A 16745-nucleotide genomic window follows, 5' to 3' on the forward strand; every position below is an offset into this window, starting at 1 on the left:
CTATCTTTTCCCCTCTGTTTCCTGCTCTCTGCGAGCTGAGTTCTACATGCTTGAGTTCACAGGATGACAGCCACTCTGGGCCGGGCTGAAGCGCAGACGGCCCACTATGCACTGCTGCGCACACCACACACTCACACACAAAAACATAGACGCATAAACAACCAAACACAAGTGCGTTCATATAGCGCTCCCATACCACCTCCCACCGGCACTCCAATACGTGAGCAAGAAAAGGCTTTTGTTCAAGATGATTGCTTGCCCACTTACTCCAAGTGCAAGGTTGTCTAAAACCACTCAAGAGCCTGTGGACTCGCACCACGTTGCTTTTTAATTTGACAAATAGGCCCAACGCCAGTGTTTCATAGCCCAACGCCTGCCCACACACTGTCAATATCGACACCAAAAAGAAATTAGGCTCTTTGCTGTCTCTGTTTTCTCTCTCTCTCTCTCTCTCACTCTCTCTCTCACTCTCACTCTCACTCTCTCTGTGTGTGTGATCGGTTACGCCCTCCAGCCTCAAACTTTTAGTCCAATTACTGTATCAATTCTACATTTACTCCACCGGTTCCAATTAGCAGCTCTGGCTCTGGTGTGGAGGTGCCAAAATAACTTTTTTGTGATGTGGACTTGGTGGTATGTGTATCCACGTCACAGCTTTAGCGCCTGCCCACCACACACACACACACACACACACACACACACACACACACACACACACACACACACACACACACACACACACACACTGTACTCTTACAATCTGTGACTGTCTGTGTGTGTGTTGTCCCCCTCCAGCCAGTGACAGCAGGGTGGTGTCCTGTGCGGCAGTATGGCGGATGCCCTCTGATTGGGAGACAGGAAGCCATGAGTCACCTGACGACTCCGCCCACAACCCCCAAACCCTGGAGCTGCTCTGTCACCTAGACGACAGCCCCCACGGCAACGCTGCCTGGTAGGTGTTGCTGGGGAACAGCTGCACTCACAGTACAAGTGATGTGCATATTTGTTAGGATGGGGTGTGGTTAGTATATTAGTGGACTACAGTCAAGTACTTACAAACAATACTTTTTCTATAACTTTTAAATGTATGTCATGAGCTTCATCAGCAGAACACGAGTTGCTCAAAGGGTAGGAAAGCTCATACGTTGACTTTATATAACTTTTTCCAGTGTCTAAAATGAAATGCTACGCTCAACTATAATATGTTTCTTAACGCACCAACATTGAGCCGCACATTTAGAGTTGTATATTGATATTGACCTATTTGTTTTGAAATATCACAGTATTTGTCTTTATCTCCCAGTGCTGATTCTCATTTGGTTACTCAATCTGTTAATAGTTTTATAATCAAATAGCCACTAAATCATTATATCCATTGCTATTCTCATATAAATCCACACCAACTATGAAAGAAAATATTTATCCATATATTCAGCCACGCCGCCAAACCCCTGATGAAGCCAATAAGGTTATTTTTTGTTTTTTAACCCTTACTATATGTCATCACCGGGTGCAGGTCCATGTGTCATGAGCAGTTCAAATCATTTACTTTCTCACACAGTTTAATTAGAATAATTTTTGGAGGCCTTAGAATGTAAAACTATACTGCATTTCATAAGAAAAGACATAAATTAGAGAACAGTAGAAATATATATATATATATATATATATATATATATGTGTGTGTATATATATTGTGTGTGTGTATATATATATATATATATATATATATATATATATATATATTGTGTGTGTATATATATATATATATATATATATATATATATATATATTATATATATATACACACATATACATATATATATATATATATATATATATATATATTGTATCCTGTGACCCGAGGAGCTCAACCTCCAGGTAGCAGTGACATGAACATTCACAGACATAAACACATTTTCCTGTTTAATGCCATTGATTTGGGTTGATTTTTGTGCTGACCATAACAATATAAAGGTAAAGGTAACCAACTGAAACAGTGAGAATTGAAAACACACAAGGGGACAGATGGACATGTCCTACTGAAACTGAAATAGTCCACACTCTCCACACCATTAGATTCCTCTCCTCTCGTCTCCCTCTCTTTCCCTGTGTCTCCTCCAAATGAGTATTTTTATTTTCTTTGGCTCAGACTATTGACTGGCCCACATCTCAGATTGTAGTCTCGGCCCGATCCTTTTGTCTTACAGTCGGAGCTCCTGTGCACAATGCCTCGCTATAACTCACGCCTAAGAGAATGAAAATCAATGGTCATTCCCCTTTTTAGTCCACTGTTCATCGGCTGCCTCATGATTGCTATCATTTTTAGAGGCGCCGATCATTTAGCGTGATGCATTCTGTAGCAGGTGTCTGCGAGGGATAGATAAAGATGGAGAAGGAGTGAGGAAGATGGAGTGAGAAAGATGGAGAGAAGCTCACAAAGAAGAGCACAAAAGAGAAGAAACTATATTGCATTTGTGTAACTTGGGGTGTAATTTGTGCTTGTGTGAGTGGAAAGAGGAGGGTTCTGGATGTGCAGGGGTGCATCCATGTATGTGTACTGTATATTTGTGTTTGTGTCAGGGGGCAGGTCAAGCAAGGCTGCTGGGTAAAGATTGATGGCTGTGGGCTCCACCATCTTAACACCCTGAGAGCTGTAACCCTCACAAGGGCACCACCGTGCGTGTGTGCGTGCGTGTGTGCGCGTGCGCGTGTGTGTGTGTGCATTCGGTGCTGTGAAGCCTGTAGCCTATGCAGTTCACTATTGGCTCCCCTAGATGGATGGCTTTGGTCTGCTGCCCACCTCCTCCATCTCTCTCTGACACACACACACTCACACACATGCACTTATCCCCACTCACTCTGATAATACTGGCATTTTTCACTAGCCTGTGCATGTTTGTGTGTGTAAGTAAGTAGACAAAGAGTAAAGAGATTGGGGTTCGTACTCTTATGAGGCTTTTGTCCGTTTCGTGTGTGTGTGTGTGTGTGTGTGTGTGTGTGTGTGTGTGTGTGTGTTTGTTCACCTGCCCGTGTGTGTTTGCATCAACTCACTGTAGCGTGTCTGCCTGTGTGTAGCCAGCATCCTTCATGTGTGTGTTATCCCGTAGCTGGTGTCCCTCCACTCTCACTAACAATAACACTTTCTCCTTCCTCCAAATCCTCTCATTGTTTGGGTGGACAAACATTTGAGCTCCATCCTGTTGTGAAGTGTGCTCTGAATTGAAATATCAGCAAAATACAACCGAAAAAAACAGGGCTAAACAAAGTTATGGACAAATCATGTTTTCTTGTTGTTTATTGGTGCACCATGGCTGTGGTTTTTCCCTTCTTCTTCTTCTCTTTCGTCTGCTTCTTCTTCTCACCCTTGGCTTTGATTGGGTTGAGCGAATCGATTCCTGTGGAGCCATTTGAGTCAATCATGGCCCTAAGAGGTAATGGTAAAGCACAAAAGGCAACTTGGTTGATTTTCTAAAGTGGGGTGTGACAGGAGGGGGTTGGAGGTGTTTGTGGATTTGTGATTGTGTGTGTCTGTGCACACACGCATGAATGCAATCATGTGTATTATTGTGTGATTAAGTCTTTCACTCGAAAGTCTGGCTATATATATGTCGATCCTGTAGTGCATCAGCGTCTCTGCTGTTTCTCTGTGTACGTGGCTGGACCTGCAAAAGTGTGTATGTAAGTGTGTTGGACGATTTCTTAGTGATCATTAAGTTTGATTTTCCCTGTGTGGGACCCCTAGTCCCAATCAATGCTCATGCAGACTAGTGTGTGTGTGTGTGTGTGTGTGTGTGTGTGTGTGTGGTGTGTGTGTGTGTGTGTGTGTGTGTGTGTGTGTGTGTGTGTGTGTGTGTGTGTGTGTGTGTGTGTGTGTGTGTGTGTGTGTGTGTGTGTGTGTAGTTGATTGTAGGGCCTTTGCGACCACATGTTAGATCAAACACCATGATGCATTGATGACATTGGTGGTTTTTCTTTTAGGGCCAGCAGGTGTAACTTGATGCACCAGATGGTTTGCTACACAAAACCATCTGAGAAGTACTTTGGAAAAGGGCAGGCACTTTCAAAAAATTAATTGGCAGGTGATTGGATGAACCATCTGTCTATCACAGTCCATCCCGGCCTAACTTAAACTAATCAGATCAACGAAACAACACTAACCCGTAATGTCGGGACAAGAGCGAACACATCTTTTCCATCTAGAAAAGCCACTCAGTGCCACTCTTTGCTCTTCTCTCAATGAAGAAATACTCTCCAGTTCTGATATAACTGATGTTATTGCAGCATCTACGCTAACCTATTTAGGAGCCGCAATTGTTATTTTAAGCAAACATTCTCCTCTCTGTGTCATCATACACACCTACACCACGGCCGTAGCAGCAAGTAGCTCCTCACAGGACGCTGATTAGTAGAAACCACAGTAGTTGCGTCCCATACGCATTACTTGAAGCCCGACGAGATGGATTCTCGTGTGATCTTGTGATATCATGAGAATCCAGCTGCCGTGCAAGGTAACAGCAGGTGCTGATCAAAATCATAATTGAAGCGGGTGCATTAAAGCAACATTCTAATTCATTACAATTTGAAAATTACTTTTTTTCTAGGTAAGTTCTTTTTTTATTTCTATGTGTAATAATACAATTTGAGTTATTTTATGGGATATTATGTGTAATTTTAACTGCCAAAAGTGACGTCAGCTAAAGTGCTGTTACCCTTACGTTTTCTACATTGCTCTTTTTTATTTTTTTATTATTGATCCTTTTAGCTAGGATGGTCCCATTGGGATACAAGATGTCTTGTTCCAGGGAGTCCTGGTGAAGACGGCAGCACAAGCATTCCTTACTAATAGAAAAAAAGCAACACAAACATGATGGGAAACCGCAGACACAGATTGAACCTGCTATCAGAACCAAACCCTGATTAGAATTCTACACAACAAGTTAATTGTGTGATTTTCCTTTAACCCCAACCATCACCAGTACACTCCTACACACATGCCCTTCTTCTAAACAACTAAAACTCAAGATGGTTCTCACACTGAAACACAAAAACACATACACATACACCGCCCTTTGTGTCCCTATATCCATGCTAAAATCTTTCCCAGAAGGAGAAAATACACACACACACATCTTTGTTTGTGTTGACTGTTGGCTTTGTATATAAGGGGCTGGGATTAAACTCATATGGATGCAAAGCACAGCAAAGAGGGCTAACAATCTGATGAGCAAGAGCCATAGAGAGAGACAAAGAGAAACAGAAGTGCAGACTTGGATATATAGGGCTGTAAAACCTCAATAGCTCTCTTCGACAGTATTTACATACGATCCCAGTAGCCGGTGTGTCTGCTTGTTGCAGAGCTCAAGGTCAAATGCACATAACTTGTTTTCTTTAATAGGAGAGGAAGCCAATATGAGATACTGTACCTTACTGTCTCTTCCTCTCCCTCTTCATCGGTCCCTTGCATGAATGAATTGATACTATAGGGAAACATACAGTGTGCAAATCTCAAAGTGGTGTGTATATTTTAATTGGTCCTGTGTGTGTGTGTGTGTGTGTGTGTGTGTGTGTGTGTGTGTGTGTGTGTGTGTGTGTGTGTGTGTGTGTGTGTGTGTGTGTGTGTGTGTGTGTGTGTGTGTGTGTGTGTGTGTGTGTGTGTGTGTGTGTGAGAAAGAGAGGTGTATCTGACGTGCCGTGCTGCAGTCTCCACCTATAAGGTCTGTGAGCTGCAGTGAGTTGCCCAACGGAGCTATGTGTGTGTACTAGAATTAATGACGTTGTGGGGACATAAATCTGCTCAGTCTGTCACATTATGGGGACAAAAAGCTGGTTCTTACAAGTAACAAAATGTGATTTAAGGGTTAATTGTTTCTTGTAAAGGTAAGGGTAATGCGTTGGGGTTGGACATATAGTAATCTCTATTAACAGATATCTGTATGTGAATGCAGAATATGAAAGTAACGGGAAACAATGTTGGTTTCCGTTTGTAGTCCGAGGAGTATTGACCAATCATGTCTGAGTGGGCTTTGGTTGAATGTAGGTAAACAGTCCATGCGGAGAGCAAAAGAGGTGGAATCTTGGAACCCTTTAGCTGTTGTCCGACGGCGATTTAGCTTATTTCTTAGCTTGTAAACTGGCTACTTGTGAAACAATCCGGTCGTAGACTTCGTCTCTCTGCTCCACCTCCATTCTCGCATCTTTTAAAACATTGTTACATGTGACTTACCAGCAGTTTGTCATCAGCATAACCGGAAAGCAAAAGCTGGTATTAATACATGTAGTGTAAAGTTGTATGACATGATTAGATTTTTAAATGACTAAATAATTAATATATTATTAATATATATTATTTTAAAGAAAATAATCGCAATTAAATCACAGTCAAATACAATATTGTAAGAAGAATTGCAGGTGGATATTTTCCTCAAATCTTTTGTCCAGGTTGTTGTGTGTAGGTATATTTCAGAGTGAAGATTGATGTTTGCACAGAATAAGATCTGGATTTTGTCTCCCAAGAGATGACTTCATGGCCAGTATGGAGCAGCGTGTGTGTGTGTGTCTGTGTGTGTGTGTCTGTGTGTGCATCACATGCCCATGACTTCCTGCTCCTCAGGAGGGCAGTAAAAGCTGTCCCTCAGCAGTCATGAATTTACAGCCCTTATAAACACTGCTCTTCTCTCTCTCTTATCCCCTCCCTCTCCATCTCCCCGCTCCACCTTTTTCTAATAGGACTGTGCATATTTGAAATTGGGATTAAATTCAAAAGCAAACTTTAACTTTGTCTTCTCTCCGTTGCGCTGTCATTTCTTTTATCTCCTGCGAACACTCACCTTCTATAACACTGGCATTGTTGCTGCTGCTTCAAGTTGACAAATGAGTCTAAGAAAATGGAGTTGTTTAATGGATGAACTCCTCAAATAAATGACGTAGTTTTGTAACCCTCTAATGACAGCCGCTTTAGAGCAGTGATGGTCTCAGACATCCAAACCTTCAGCCAGACCACGTCTGCAACTCTGTGACATTTAACATCCTTTAACCAAGATTAGACACGTATTTGTTTACTTTTGCTGAAAAGCCGCACTAAATCAAACCCTTAACAAGCATATAGCAGCTTTTCCAGGCCAACGTTACGTTTAGCTTATTGCCAGGACTCTGACTGCGCTGACATATAGCTTTAACAGTCCACAGGACTCGGAGTTAAAAGCGCTGCTTTCTCACTTGGGTTGTGTCCTCTTTCTTATCCCATGTAGTTGTGTCTCCGTCTACATTGCAGAGCTGCTAAGCCTTTACAAGAACAAACAACAAAAGCATATAAGCGATCAAATCAACGCCTAGGGAAGTATAAAGCAAAAGTTTGGGCTCCACTGTGTCAGCTCTGGTTAGGTCCCTATGGCTTGCGCACAAAATACATATTTTAAGTACTGCGCAGTGAAGAATCACAACTCCAAGAAGCATGCAGTGAGCAATCAATACTCTGCAGAACATAGTATGCAGGGAGGAATCAAAGCTAAGTATGCAGTAAAAGTTACCACTTCTTTAACACCACTGAGGCAACCCTGCATCCCACTGCTGTGTTTGAACACTAGATTGACAGAATTGGGCTGCTGGATTAGTACTCACAATAAGTACTCTGTGCTGAATGTGAAGAACTTCAGTTAGATGCTATTGTCACTTTCTTGAGCAATTATTAATTAGCTTCTGTCGCCTAATTTGTGCAGGTTAAACTTGATAAAGGAAACGTCAGAGTTTTTTTAACTTCTTTATGCAGACATCAAGTAACGACGATTGTAAAGTAACCAAAGAAATGTATTTGGAATCACACAAAATTAGAAATTTAGAATAAATGTGGGGAAATAAGTAGAAAGAAAGATAAATCGTTTTTAATTTAGTGATTTTAAAGGAATAGTTACACATTTTGGTAAATATATTTTCTTTCTTTCCAAGAGTGAGATGAAAAGATCCAGATGAAAAGCCCAGAGCCTCTGTGCAGTGTGTCTGGCTTGTGCACAGGTTTCTATATGCAGTCAGTGAGCACAGCTTTTGGTTTGTGTTGCTGGCAACCTCACTCTGAGGACACGTCTTCGAGAAGCTGCACACAGTCAGTGCAAGGAATGTTTGCAGCTTGTAAATCCATGTGAAACCACAAATTAATGTATTCATTCAACTTTTATTTTAACACCGAGGTAGAGGACTCTTTCACATTATAGATGAGTTAAAAAACAACAACCAATAAAACAAAAATTAAAAAAGCAGAAATAATAAAAAGACAAATTAGTAGAATAATAAAACCATAAGAATAAATTAAGCAATTAAAATGACTAATTAGTCAACTAAAACAAGAAGAACTGAGGTTTAACATTCTGGTCACATGGTATTTAAAGGTTACCTTCTCATCATTCCACAATTACAGACTTGTACTCCGTGACTGTTTCAATACTACCATTCTTAGCAGAGTTGATGAGATTGTTATAATAATTTATAATATTTTTTGGCTCTGGTTAAAGCATGAATTTAGTAGTAATGTATGGTTATTGAAATCAACTTGAAAATCAGCAAAGCGGCGTTGAAGGGATTTACATTACATTACAGGTCATTTAGCAGACGCTCTTCTCCAGAGCGACTTACAGTGAACTAAGTACATGGACAGTTTCCCTGGAGCAACTCAGGGTTAAGTACAGGGGTACAATCAGGGGTACAATGGTGACACATTTTGAGCTACTTACTTCATATACGCCGGCACGTTTCTGTCATACAGAACTTTGTGACAGGGCCGTATGTCTGGGGTGTTCGGCGTGTCGTCTGCGTCCTTCAAACGATCACAACTTACCCTTAATTTATATCAGCGTATTGCCGATATTTCGTATGCACCGGCATACGTTTCTGTCATACAGATATGTGTGACAGGGCCTTAATAGAATTTGAAAATAAAATATATAGCAGAACGTCAGCCTTAATATTAGTTGTTGACACTGTACATGCAGGATACATGCATCCTCCATTCCCCAAGTCTGCAGCATGTGGATGAGCCTGGAAGCAACTTTGACCAACATCTGTATTCTAATTGACTGTGACTTTGTGGTTTTGTGTGTGTGTGTGTGTCTTTGTGTATTTACAGCGTGCTGTGGGAGCCCATGGGGGATGGCAAGCGAGTGATTTCATTGGTTGATAACCACGCACTACTCTGGGACCTGCAGGAGAGCTCCACACGGGCCACGGTAAGACACACACACACACACACACACACACACACACACACACACATACTGTAAACCACAGTACATACACAGACTCACACACCATATCACACAATAGCTAACTCATTATTTGATAACCACCATATCGTCTTGGTGTTATCAGACGCTCGCATCCTTTCTCTGCGACAACAGAGTGTCCACTATTCATTCTGTCTCACACACACTCACATGGATACACACACAGTGTTTGAGCAGGTTTATAAGACGTGGCCACTTAACATTATTCTGGTCAAGTCTCTCCCACAGTGATAGTAATAGTCTTGAGAAGTAAGTAAGAGAAAAGTAATTTACTGTATCTGTTTTCACAGTTCACTGAAGTAGCGCTACTGCTGTCAAACATTGGCTTTAAAATTAAATGTAAGGAAACTGCACTACATGGCCAAATATGTGGACTCTGTAAGATTATACCCATATTTGATAGTTGAACATCTCATTTCAAAATGGTCGGCATTTATATGCTGCTATAAGTACGTTTCCACTACAGGAATGTTCTCAGGGGGCCATGAACCTTTTGCAGGAGCTCAGGAATTTAACCTGCGTTTCAACCAGAAGAAACAAAGACCAAATTTAGTTCCTCTGCAATATTTTCTTGTGCCATAAAAGTATCTTCCTCGGGTTCAGGAAATATCAGGCCGGAGTGTATATGGCTGAATTTGCTAATTGGTCAAACACAGACACTGCGGCTGCTACAACTTCTTTAAAGCTTCATTCTAAATATTAGGAAGTATTGGGCGTAGCATCAATATCAAGTAAATGTTTAAAACAAAGTAACGTGAGCTGAAGAGAGTGTGCAGACGAGCTGACAACCTGAGCAAACGAGAGAGTGAAGGAGAGAAATAAAACTTTCTGACCTCCGCCAAGGAGGTTATGTTTTCTGCTTGGGTTGTTTGTTTGTCTGTCTGTCAGCAGGATTACAGAACAACTACCAGCCTGAGTTTAATGAAGAGTGTAAGGGTGTAACATGGGTCAAGGAAGAACCCAAAATGGTTTGGAGCGGATCCGTATCATGGGGCGGATACACAAATTATCTTTCCCTTTTGTTAACTTTGCAAAATAGGGCATTTGTGCTGCATTCATGTTGTGTGGGAATAATCAGAAAATTGAGTTCCCGACTGGAAGAATTCATGTGATGCTCCCTTAAGACAGAACGACGGCTCTGAAACAACTATATGTGTTGTTTAAACGCTCTCAGCAATAAAATACAACACATCTTCCAATGTTGTTTCCACATTACGACTAAAAGCTCTTGAACACACCAAAGTCGAAAGAACGACTTCCAAACTCATTCGTCCGTACCATTCTCGTGAACGCAATATCTCAGGAACGCCTGCAGGGAATTTCCACTTCAACTCAAGAGTTGAACTGATTAGATTTTGGTTGTCAAAGGTCATTGTGACCTCACAAAACAAGTTTTCAGGCATAATTTAAGAATTAATATTCTAATTATGACAATTTCACGCAAATGTCTAATAGGATAAATGATAAAGTGATAACATTTTGGACAGACATGGATTTAAACTTAAACTTGACTGGTTGGTTGAGGAATACAACCGCCAAGTGGTAATTGTAGTTTAATCTGTCATTGAGCTAATTTGCCTAATATGAACTTCTTCAGATGCGATGGAAACACACAAAGGAATGCACAAAAGGGCCATTTTAATCCCAGTTTAATCCCTTAGTTTAGTTCTTGTGGTTCCATAGTTCTGGAACAGTTTGGACTGAAAGGGCTCCAGCCTTCACTCCTCTAGGATGACAATCCTCAAGATTTTGGAACCTGGCTACAGGGATGTGCACCCATTCAGCAGTGGTGGAAGAAGTATTTAGATCCTTAATTGAAGTAAAAGTAGAAATACTATAGTCTGAAAATACTTCATTGCAAGTCAAAGCCCTAAATCCAAAATGTTACTTAAGTAAAAGTAAAAAAGTAACAGTAAAAGTCCTCCTGCAGAATGGCTTGTAGAGTGTTACTCTTAATGTAAAGTATTATTATGTTATTATCACTAATGATTACATGTAAACATTATTGTAGTGTTGTAGTTTGACTATGTTGGGCCAATTGTTAGACTTCTGGGCAGATAAATAGCATATTGCTGCATCATTCTTCACAAGGGTAGCATATGTTTTTTTTAATGTAATATCTCCATCTCAAAAGTAACTAGTAACTGGAAGTGTCATATAAATGCAGGGGAGTAAAAAGTGTTGTGGAGGTGAAGTGAAACAGGAAACAGGAAAGGGACAAACACAAGCTGAACTCACTTTTCAGTGCATTCATAATCGGTTCCGTCTTATTCCTATTATGCAGAAAAGCACAATAATGGCCTTTAAAAGACTAAAAATGAATGTAACTGGTGTGTAAGTACTTTGGGTCTGTTCGCTTGTAGTTGTGTCCTTCCTAATGCAAGGTGAAGAGGCTCTTTACTGTAAATTCCCTGTCTCCAACCCGTCGGCTTTGCAATTAAAATGCCCATTATGTATTTAAAGACTCAAGATAATGGTGTGTGTCAGGTGGGCATGTGTGTGAGGAAGAAGTGATAGAGTAGTGGTGTGTAAGCCCATGCTTTTATGGGTGTGTGTGTTGTTCCATTAGGGGCCACGAGCGAAGAAGAATATAGATGGGTCATTGTTAATTCATGCGCTCGTTGAGGGATTCACATAAAGGGCGGCCAGGTCACACACCTGTGTGTGTGTGTGTGTGTGTGTGTGTGTGTGTGTGTGTGTGTATGCAGAGAACGCTCTAGCCGTTTGGATAAATGCATGCACATACTCGCCCGTCTCCTTCTCAACCTCTCACTCTATCAATGTTTGCGTCATTTAACATCGTCCCTATTTTACAGAAAATGCAATGATTGTAATTGTTCTCAGATGGAGCTGTTTGTTGTATATGTTACTGCCAGCCACTTAATAAACGACGCAGTGTAAATACTCATTTGCGGAGCGGTTCGTCATGTTCCAGGATGACTGAAAAGTCTGCAACACGGCCTCAGAGCAACATGTGTTCCTACTGCAGTGAATATGGATAGTAGCTTCAAGCTAGCATTGTTCTATCTGTGTTGAGTGTTAGGGAAGGTTTTGTAACTGCTTTATAATGTGTTTAATTTATTAATACATGCACACAGGCACACAGATCTTTCCCTTTGGGCTACATACAGTATGTACTATATGCATCCCCAATAGGTTGTTTTTTTTTTGCACACACGTTTTACATAATTCATACATAGATTCATGAATTTTACACGTAATGTTACCGTCCTGTCATTTTCACACTGAGGTAAAACATTTTGTGGGAGAAAACCTAACCTGGATATCTGGAGTCAAGTGATGCGTCTCGCATTATTGACTCCAGGAAATTTACCTTAACGATGATTATTTGATTTGTCCATTGAATGTATGTGTTTAATGGAAGTATGTTTGTAATTATGTTATGATTGATAAAAGTTAATACAACAGATCATCAATCATCATTAAGGAAAAGGACATTGTAGTTCACCAAAATAAAGTGAAAGGAATGCAAAAGGCAACACTTTCCTGACTCCAGGCATTTCTCCAGCCAAGATAAGTGCTGCAGTGTGGAAGCAAGGACCAGTGACATTATCTAAGAAGTGAATGGGGGGTGGTTAAATGCTGTACATTTTCAAATAAAAGCTCTTCGCAAATAAAGGCTTGCTAAAAAACATTGAAAGGGATGGAATTTCTTATAATAAAATCAATACAAAGAAAATAAATTCAGCCTCTAGCAAAGAGAATTTTCCATCATGTCCTTCACATCTGTGCAGGAAGTGTTGAGTTTCGCTGATGGTAGTTTACTGTGACAGCAAACAAAAGATGGCAAAACGGACTTGACAACTTTGTTGTGCCATCTAGTTCCATTATATTCAAAAGAAAGTAGACGTCTCTACAGCCAATATCTCCTACACTCGGAAATGAAAAATACGTTCTTTGGATTTTTTGGGTGAACTGTCCCTTTTTAAGTTTGGAGAAAATAGCTGTCTATAGCCACATTCTGAAAGTACATCCAGCCGGTGTTCGCCTCTTGTTTCGTGCAAACTTGACTGTTTTTGCAATCTGTGTTTCTTTTGCCGCAACCAGCATAAAACTTGACAGACGCCAACTGCGTGTGTCCTGAATGTGCATCTGCTGTAATTTTGTTTCTTAAAGCGTTTGAGTCTTTTGCATTTAGCATTGAGGGATAATAACGGCACTTCGAAAATCAGCAAACATTGTTCAGTTGGCCGGGAAACATGACACATTTACACTAGACCACATCATGCTGTCTGCTAAATATGGCGGTGCTGCTACATACAAAGCTAACCGCATGAGGCGAAGTAGCTCCACCTGCTGGACAATTGAAAACATTAGGGGTCAACAACCCAATATTCAGTGCCTGTAACGTCTATACATGTGTTTGTTCTGCTTGTAATAAATTCACTGTTTGTGTGTGTGTGTGTGTGTGTGTGTGTGTGTTCCCTGCGCCATCACCCCAGTTTGAGGTCGAGTAAGACCATGGAGGCGTGGGGGGGTTGGGGATTCTATCCTCTGACACCACCACTGGACAACAAAGCTCTTAAATCCTGTATCGAGGGAGTAGGCAAGAGGTGGAAAGTGGTATAATGAGAAAGGGAAGATGGAGAAAGAGGGAGCAATGGAGGACAACTGATTGGAAAGATGGAGATTAGGGAGGAGAAATAGTGAGATATGGATAAGGTGAGGAGAGTGGGCTTGATGAGGATAAAGGGAATGAAAAAGAGGAGAAAGAGCCTGGTAGCCAAGACAAATTCCTCCAGTGCTGATGAGAATGCTAATCTCCTTCCCTCCCTCCCTCCCTCCCTCCCTCCTTTCATCCCACTCTCTTCTCTCCCGTTCCCTCTATCTGTCAGAGGGTGATGTGTTCATCTCAAGCCGTGTCCAGCTGCAGTGTGGATGTGTCTCTCAAGGGCCTGGCCTAAATATGAGAGAGGGAGAGAGAGAGAGAGAGAGAGAGAGAGGAGAGAGAGAGAAGAGAGAGAGAGAGAAGAAGAGAGAAGAAGAGAGAGAGAGAAGAGAGAGAGAAGAGAGAAGAGAGAGAGAGAGAGAGAGAGAGAGAGAGAGAGAGAGAGAGAGAGAGAGAGAGAGAGAGAGAGAGAGAGGAGAGAGAGAGGTTTGCTTGCTTGCTTGCTTGCATGAGAGTGTGTATGCATATAAAAGAGAGGATCATGTGCATAAGCTTACCAGTGGGCATTGTTTGAAGGAATATTTGTGTGTGTGTTTTTGTGTGCGTGTGCGTGCATGGCTCATCAATTAGAATTGCTGGTGGAATTGAGTGAGAACATCTCCACCGGCTCACAGCACACCCACACACCTTATCCTGCACATCTGCTATCACACACACACACACACACACACACACAAACACACTCTCTCTTCCGGAGTCTAGCGAAAGCATAAATGCATGGCGATTTGACAGATAGCTTTGCATTAGTGCCGCTTGTGTCCTAAATGAAAGCGTCCCCTAGTGTTGTGTGTACTGCCTTGTTAGGGTCCCTAATTTGGTTAGTGCTTTAATAAAGCTGGGAACCTGGGAGGCACGAAGCTCAGACTGTGCTGTCGCACCTCTAGGGTAGCTGCAGAGAGTGAGAGTGCTACTCCAGGCTTCCCACTGATCGTGGCGTTTACACAGCTATTGTTCTGTCAAAGAAGTCAAGGAACTTCAGTGACGTTCAGCAGATTTGGCAACTGAGTCCCTTTTTAGAACCATGCCAGATTATTTTGCACAGATGTTTCATTGTTGTTTCAATATTCTTTGCAATAGATGGTGTTTGTTAAAGACAAAGTTGAAATAAAACACAAAACAAAAAAACATGTTTCCTGCATAAATTATTGTGATATCTCAATATGTCAAATACAATATGTTTCAACAAACACTTTTGAATATTGAAATGTCAAAATCCGTCCAGTTTCTCTTCTTGTTAAAATAGTTTTGTAGACTCATTCTGTATGCATGATTGAATCCAATCAAATATGAATCAGGGCAGCCGGCTAACCCCGCCCATTTTATTGATTTGACCCCATCAGTGGCTAATGGTGGGATATCATGTGAGGAAGTGTGTGTTTGCATGTTGGTTGGCAAAGCCAGTGGTTACATTTTCAAAAGAGAGTAGTTGATGTTTAATTCCTCCCTTGTCTACAGTAACAAAGCCACTCCATGCTCACCAAGTGATGCCGACAGTCAGCGCTGAACTATTAGTTTAATCATCTCAAAATGATACCGCACCCACTTGTCTTTTACTCAGAGATATGTACCACCTGACCCTAGAACAAGTTTGAGTTTAGACTATTTTATCACATTTCTCATCAAAGCTTTTTCTCCATTGTTTTTTTTTTCGGCACTCTTCAGATATTTCATACTCAGATGTACTGAAAACATCTTTCATCTGCTTAAAGCAGAAGTATGTTGGAAATGAAGTGGTCTGACCAGTGTGTGTGTTCTGAATGGCCTGACTGACTGAAGGTATGCCTGTCCTCTAGAAGACAAGCAAACACCTTTTTAAAATGCTTGTTTTCTGAATGTAGTTTGAATCGATCAGGGCGTCGCTAAATTGTAGCTGATCCATCAACACTCAATAACATAATCTAAATTAGGCATAAATACGGCAGCAGCGTTAATGTTTTATTATTGATGACTCGGGCCAACAGACAGCTACAATAGCGTGTTCCTCTATTTCTGATTTAACGACATCAGGAGAATCTCAAGGCTGATAAGTCTTTTGTGTGAACACACCTCAAGGCATTCATAGTGGCACTTGGTCTACACACATAGAAAGTAATAGTTTTCTATTGTTTACGCACCCAATTCTGAGCTTGAGAGAAGTTTTAAACGTCAATTCTGACGCAGATAGATGTGGGGGTAGGGAGTTTAAGACTCTGTTAGACTATCCAACGAGCATTTCAATTTGCTCATGCTAACACCATTAGCTGTGGATGCTCACAACACACTCTAAGGGATGCAAGATACACAGGGATAGCCACACAAATACGTAGATATAAGCAAGTATATCGGCAATGTCAAAGTGTTCTAACTGCCATTTCAATGTGTCTTTAATCAAATAAGTTGCAACATGTCTGATCGGGTTATGATCGGTATACTCGGCAACCGGACATAAAAAAATGTGTATAAAGGAGAAGGCACTCTTATTTAATCAAGAACAAATCCTCGGAAAGTCATGGAACTTTACATCAAGGTAACAGAGGAAACCCTGCTTCTCTCCTTGTCCGATTGTATCTGTCCCCCTTCCTCTGCCACCTTTATTCAGTTTATTTTTTTTCCTTTATTTTTCTTCTTGTACTCTCTTTGTTCTCCTTCCTTTTATCCTTTCTGCTTTTCTTTCTCAGCCTTCCTCCCTCCCTCCCTCCCTGCTGCTCTGACGGCCTGTCTCTCTCTTGCTCGCTCTGCCTCTGTCCTCTCTAGCTGAAATAATGAGAGTATACCAGGGAGCTGTGCGGTGACGGGGCGATCGA

General features: G+C 41.2%; 1 protein-coding gene across 1 annotated transcript in view; it reads left to right on the forward strand.

Moving 5' to 3' along the window:
• Nucleotides 1-16745, forward strand: part of eipr1 (EARP complex and GARP complex interacting protein 1) — a 50209-nt gene that overhangs the window by 10672 nt on the left and 22792 nt on the right. The window contains exons 4-5 of the mRNA XM_029460098.1: nt 796-952; nt 9116-9215. Of these exons, the coding sequence (XP_029315958.1) occupies nt 796-952; nt 9116-9215 (257 nt within the window). The remainder of the gene's footprint in view (nt 1-795; nt 953-9115; nt 9216-16745) is intronic.

The sequence above is a fragment of the Cottoperca gobio genome, chromosome 22 (genome assembly GCF_900634415.1).
Source record: "Cottoperca gobio chromosome 22, fCotGob3.1, whole genome shotgun sequence".
Lineage (NCBI taxonomy): Eukaryota > Metazoa > Chordata > Actinopteri > Perciformes > Bovichtidae > Cottoperca > Cottoperca gobio.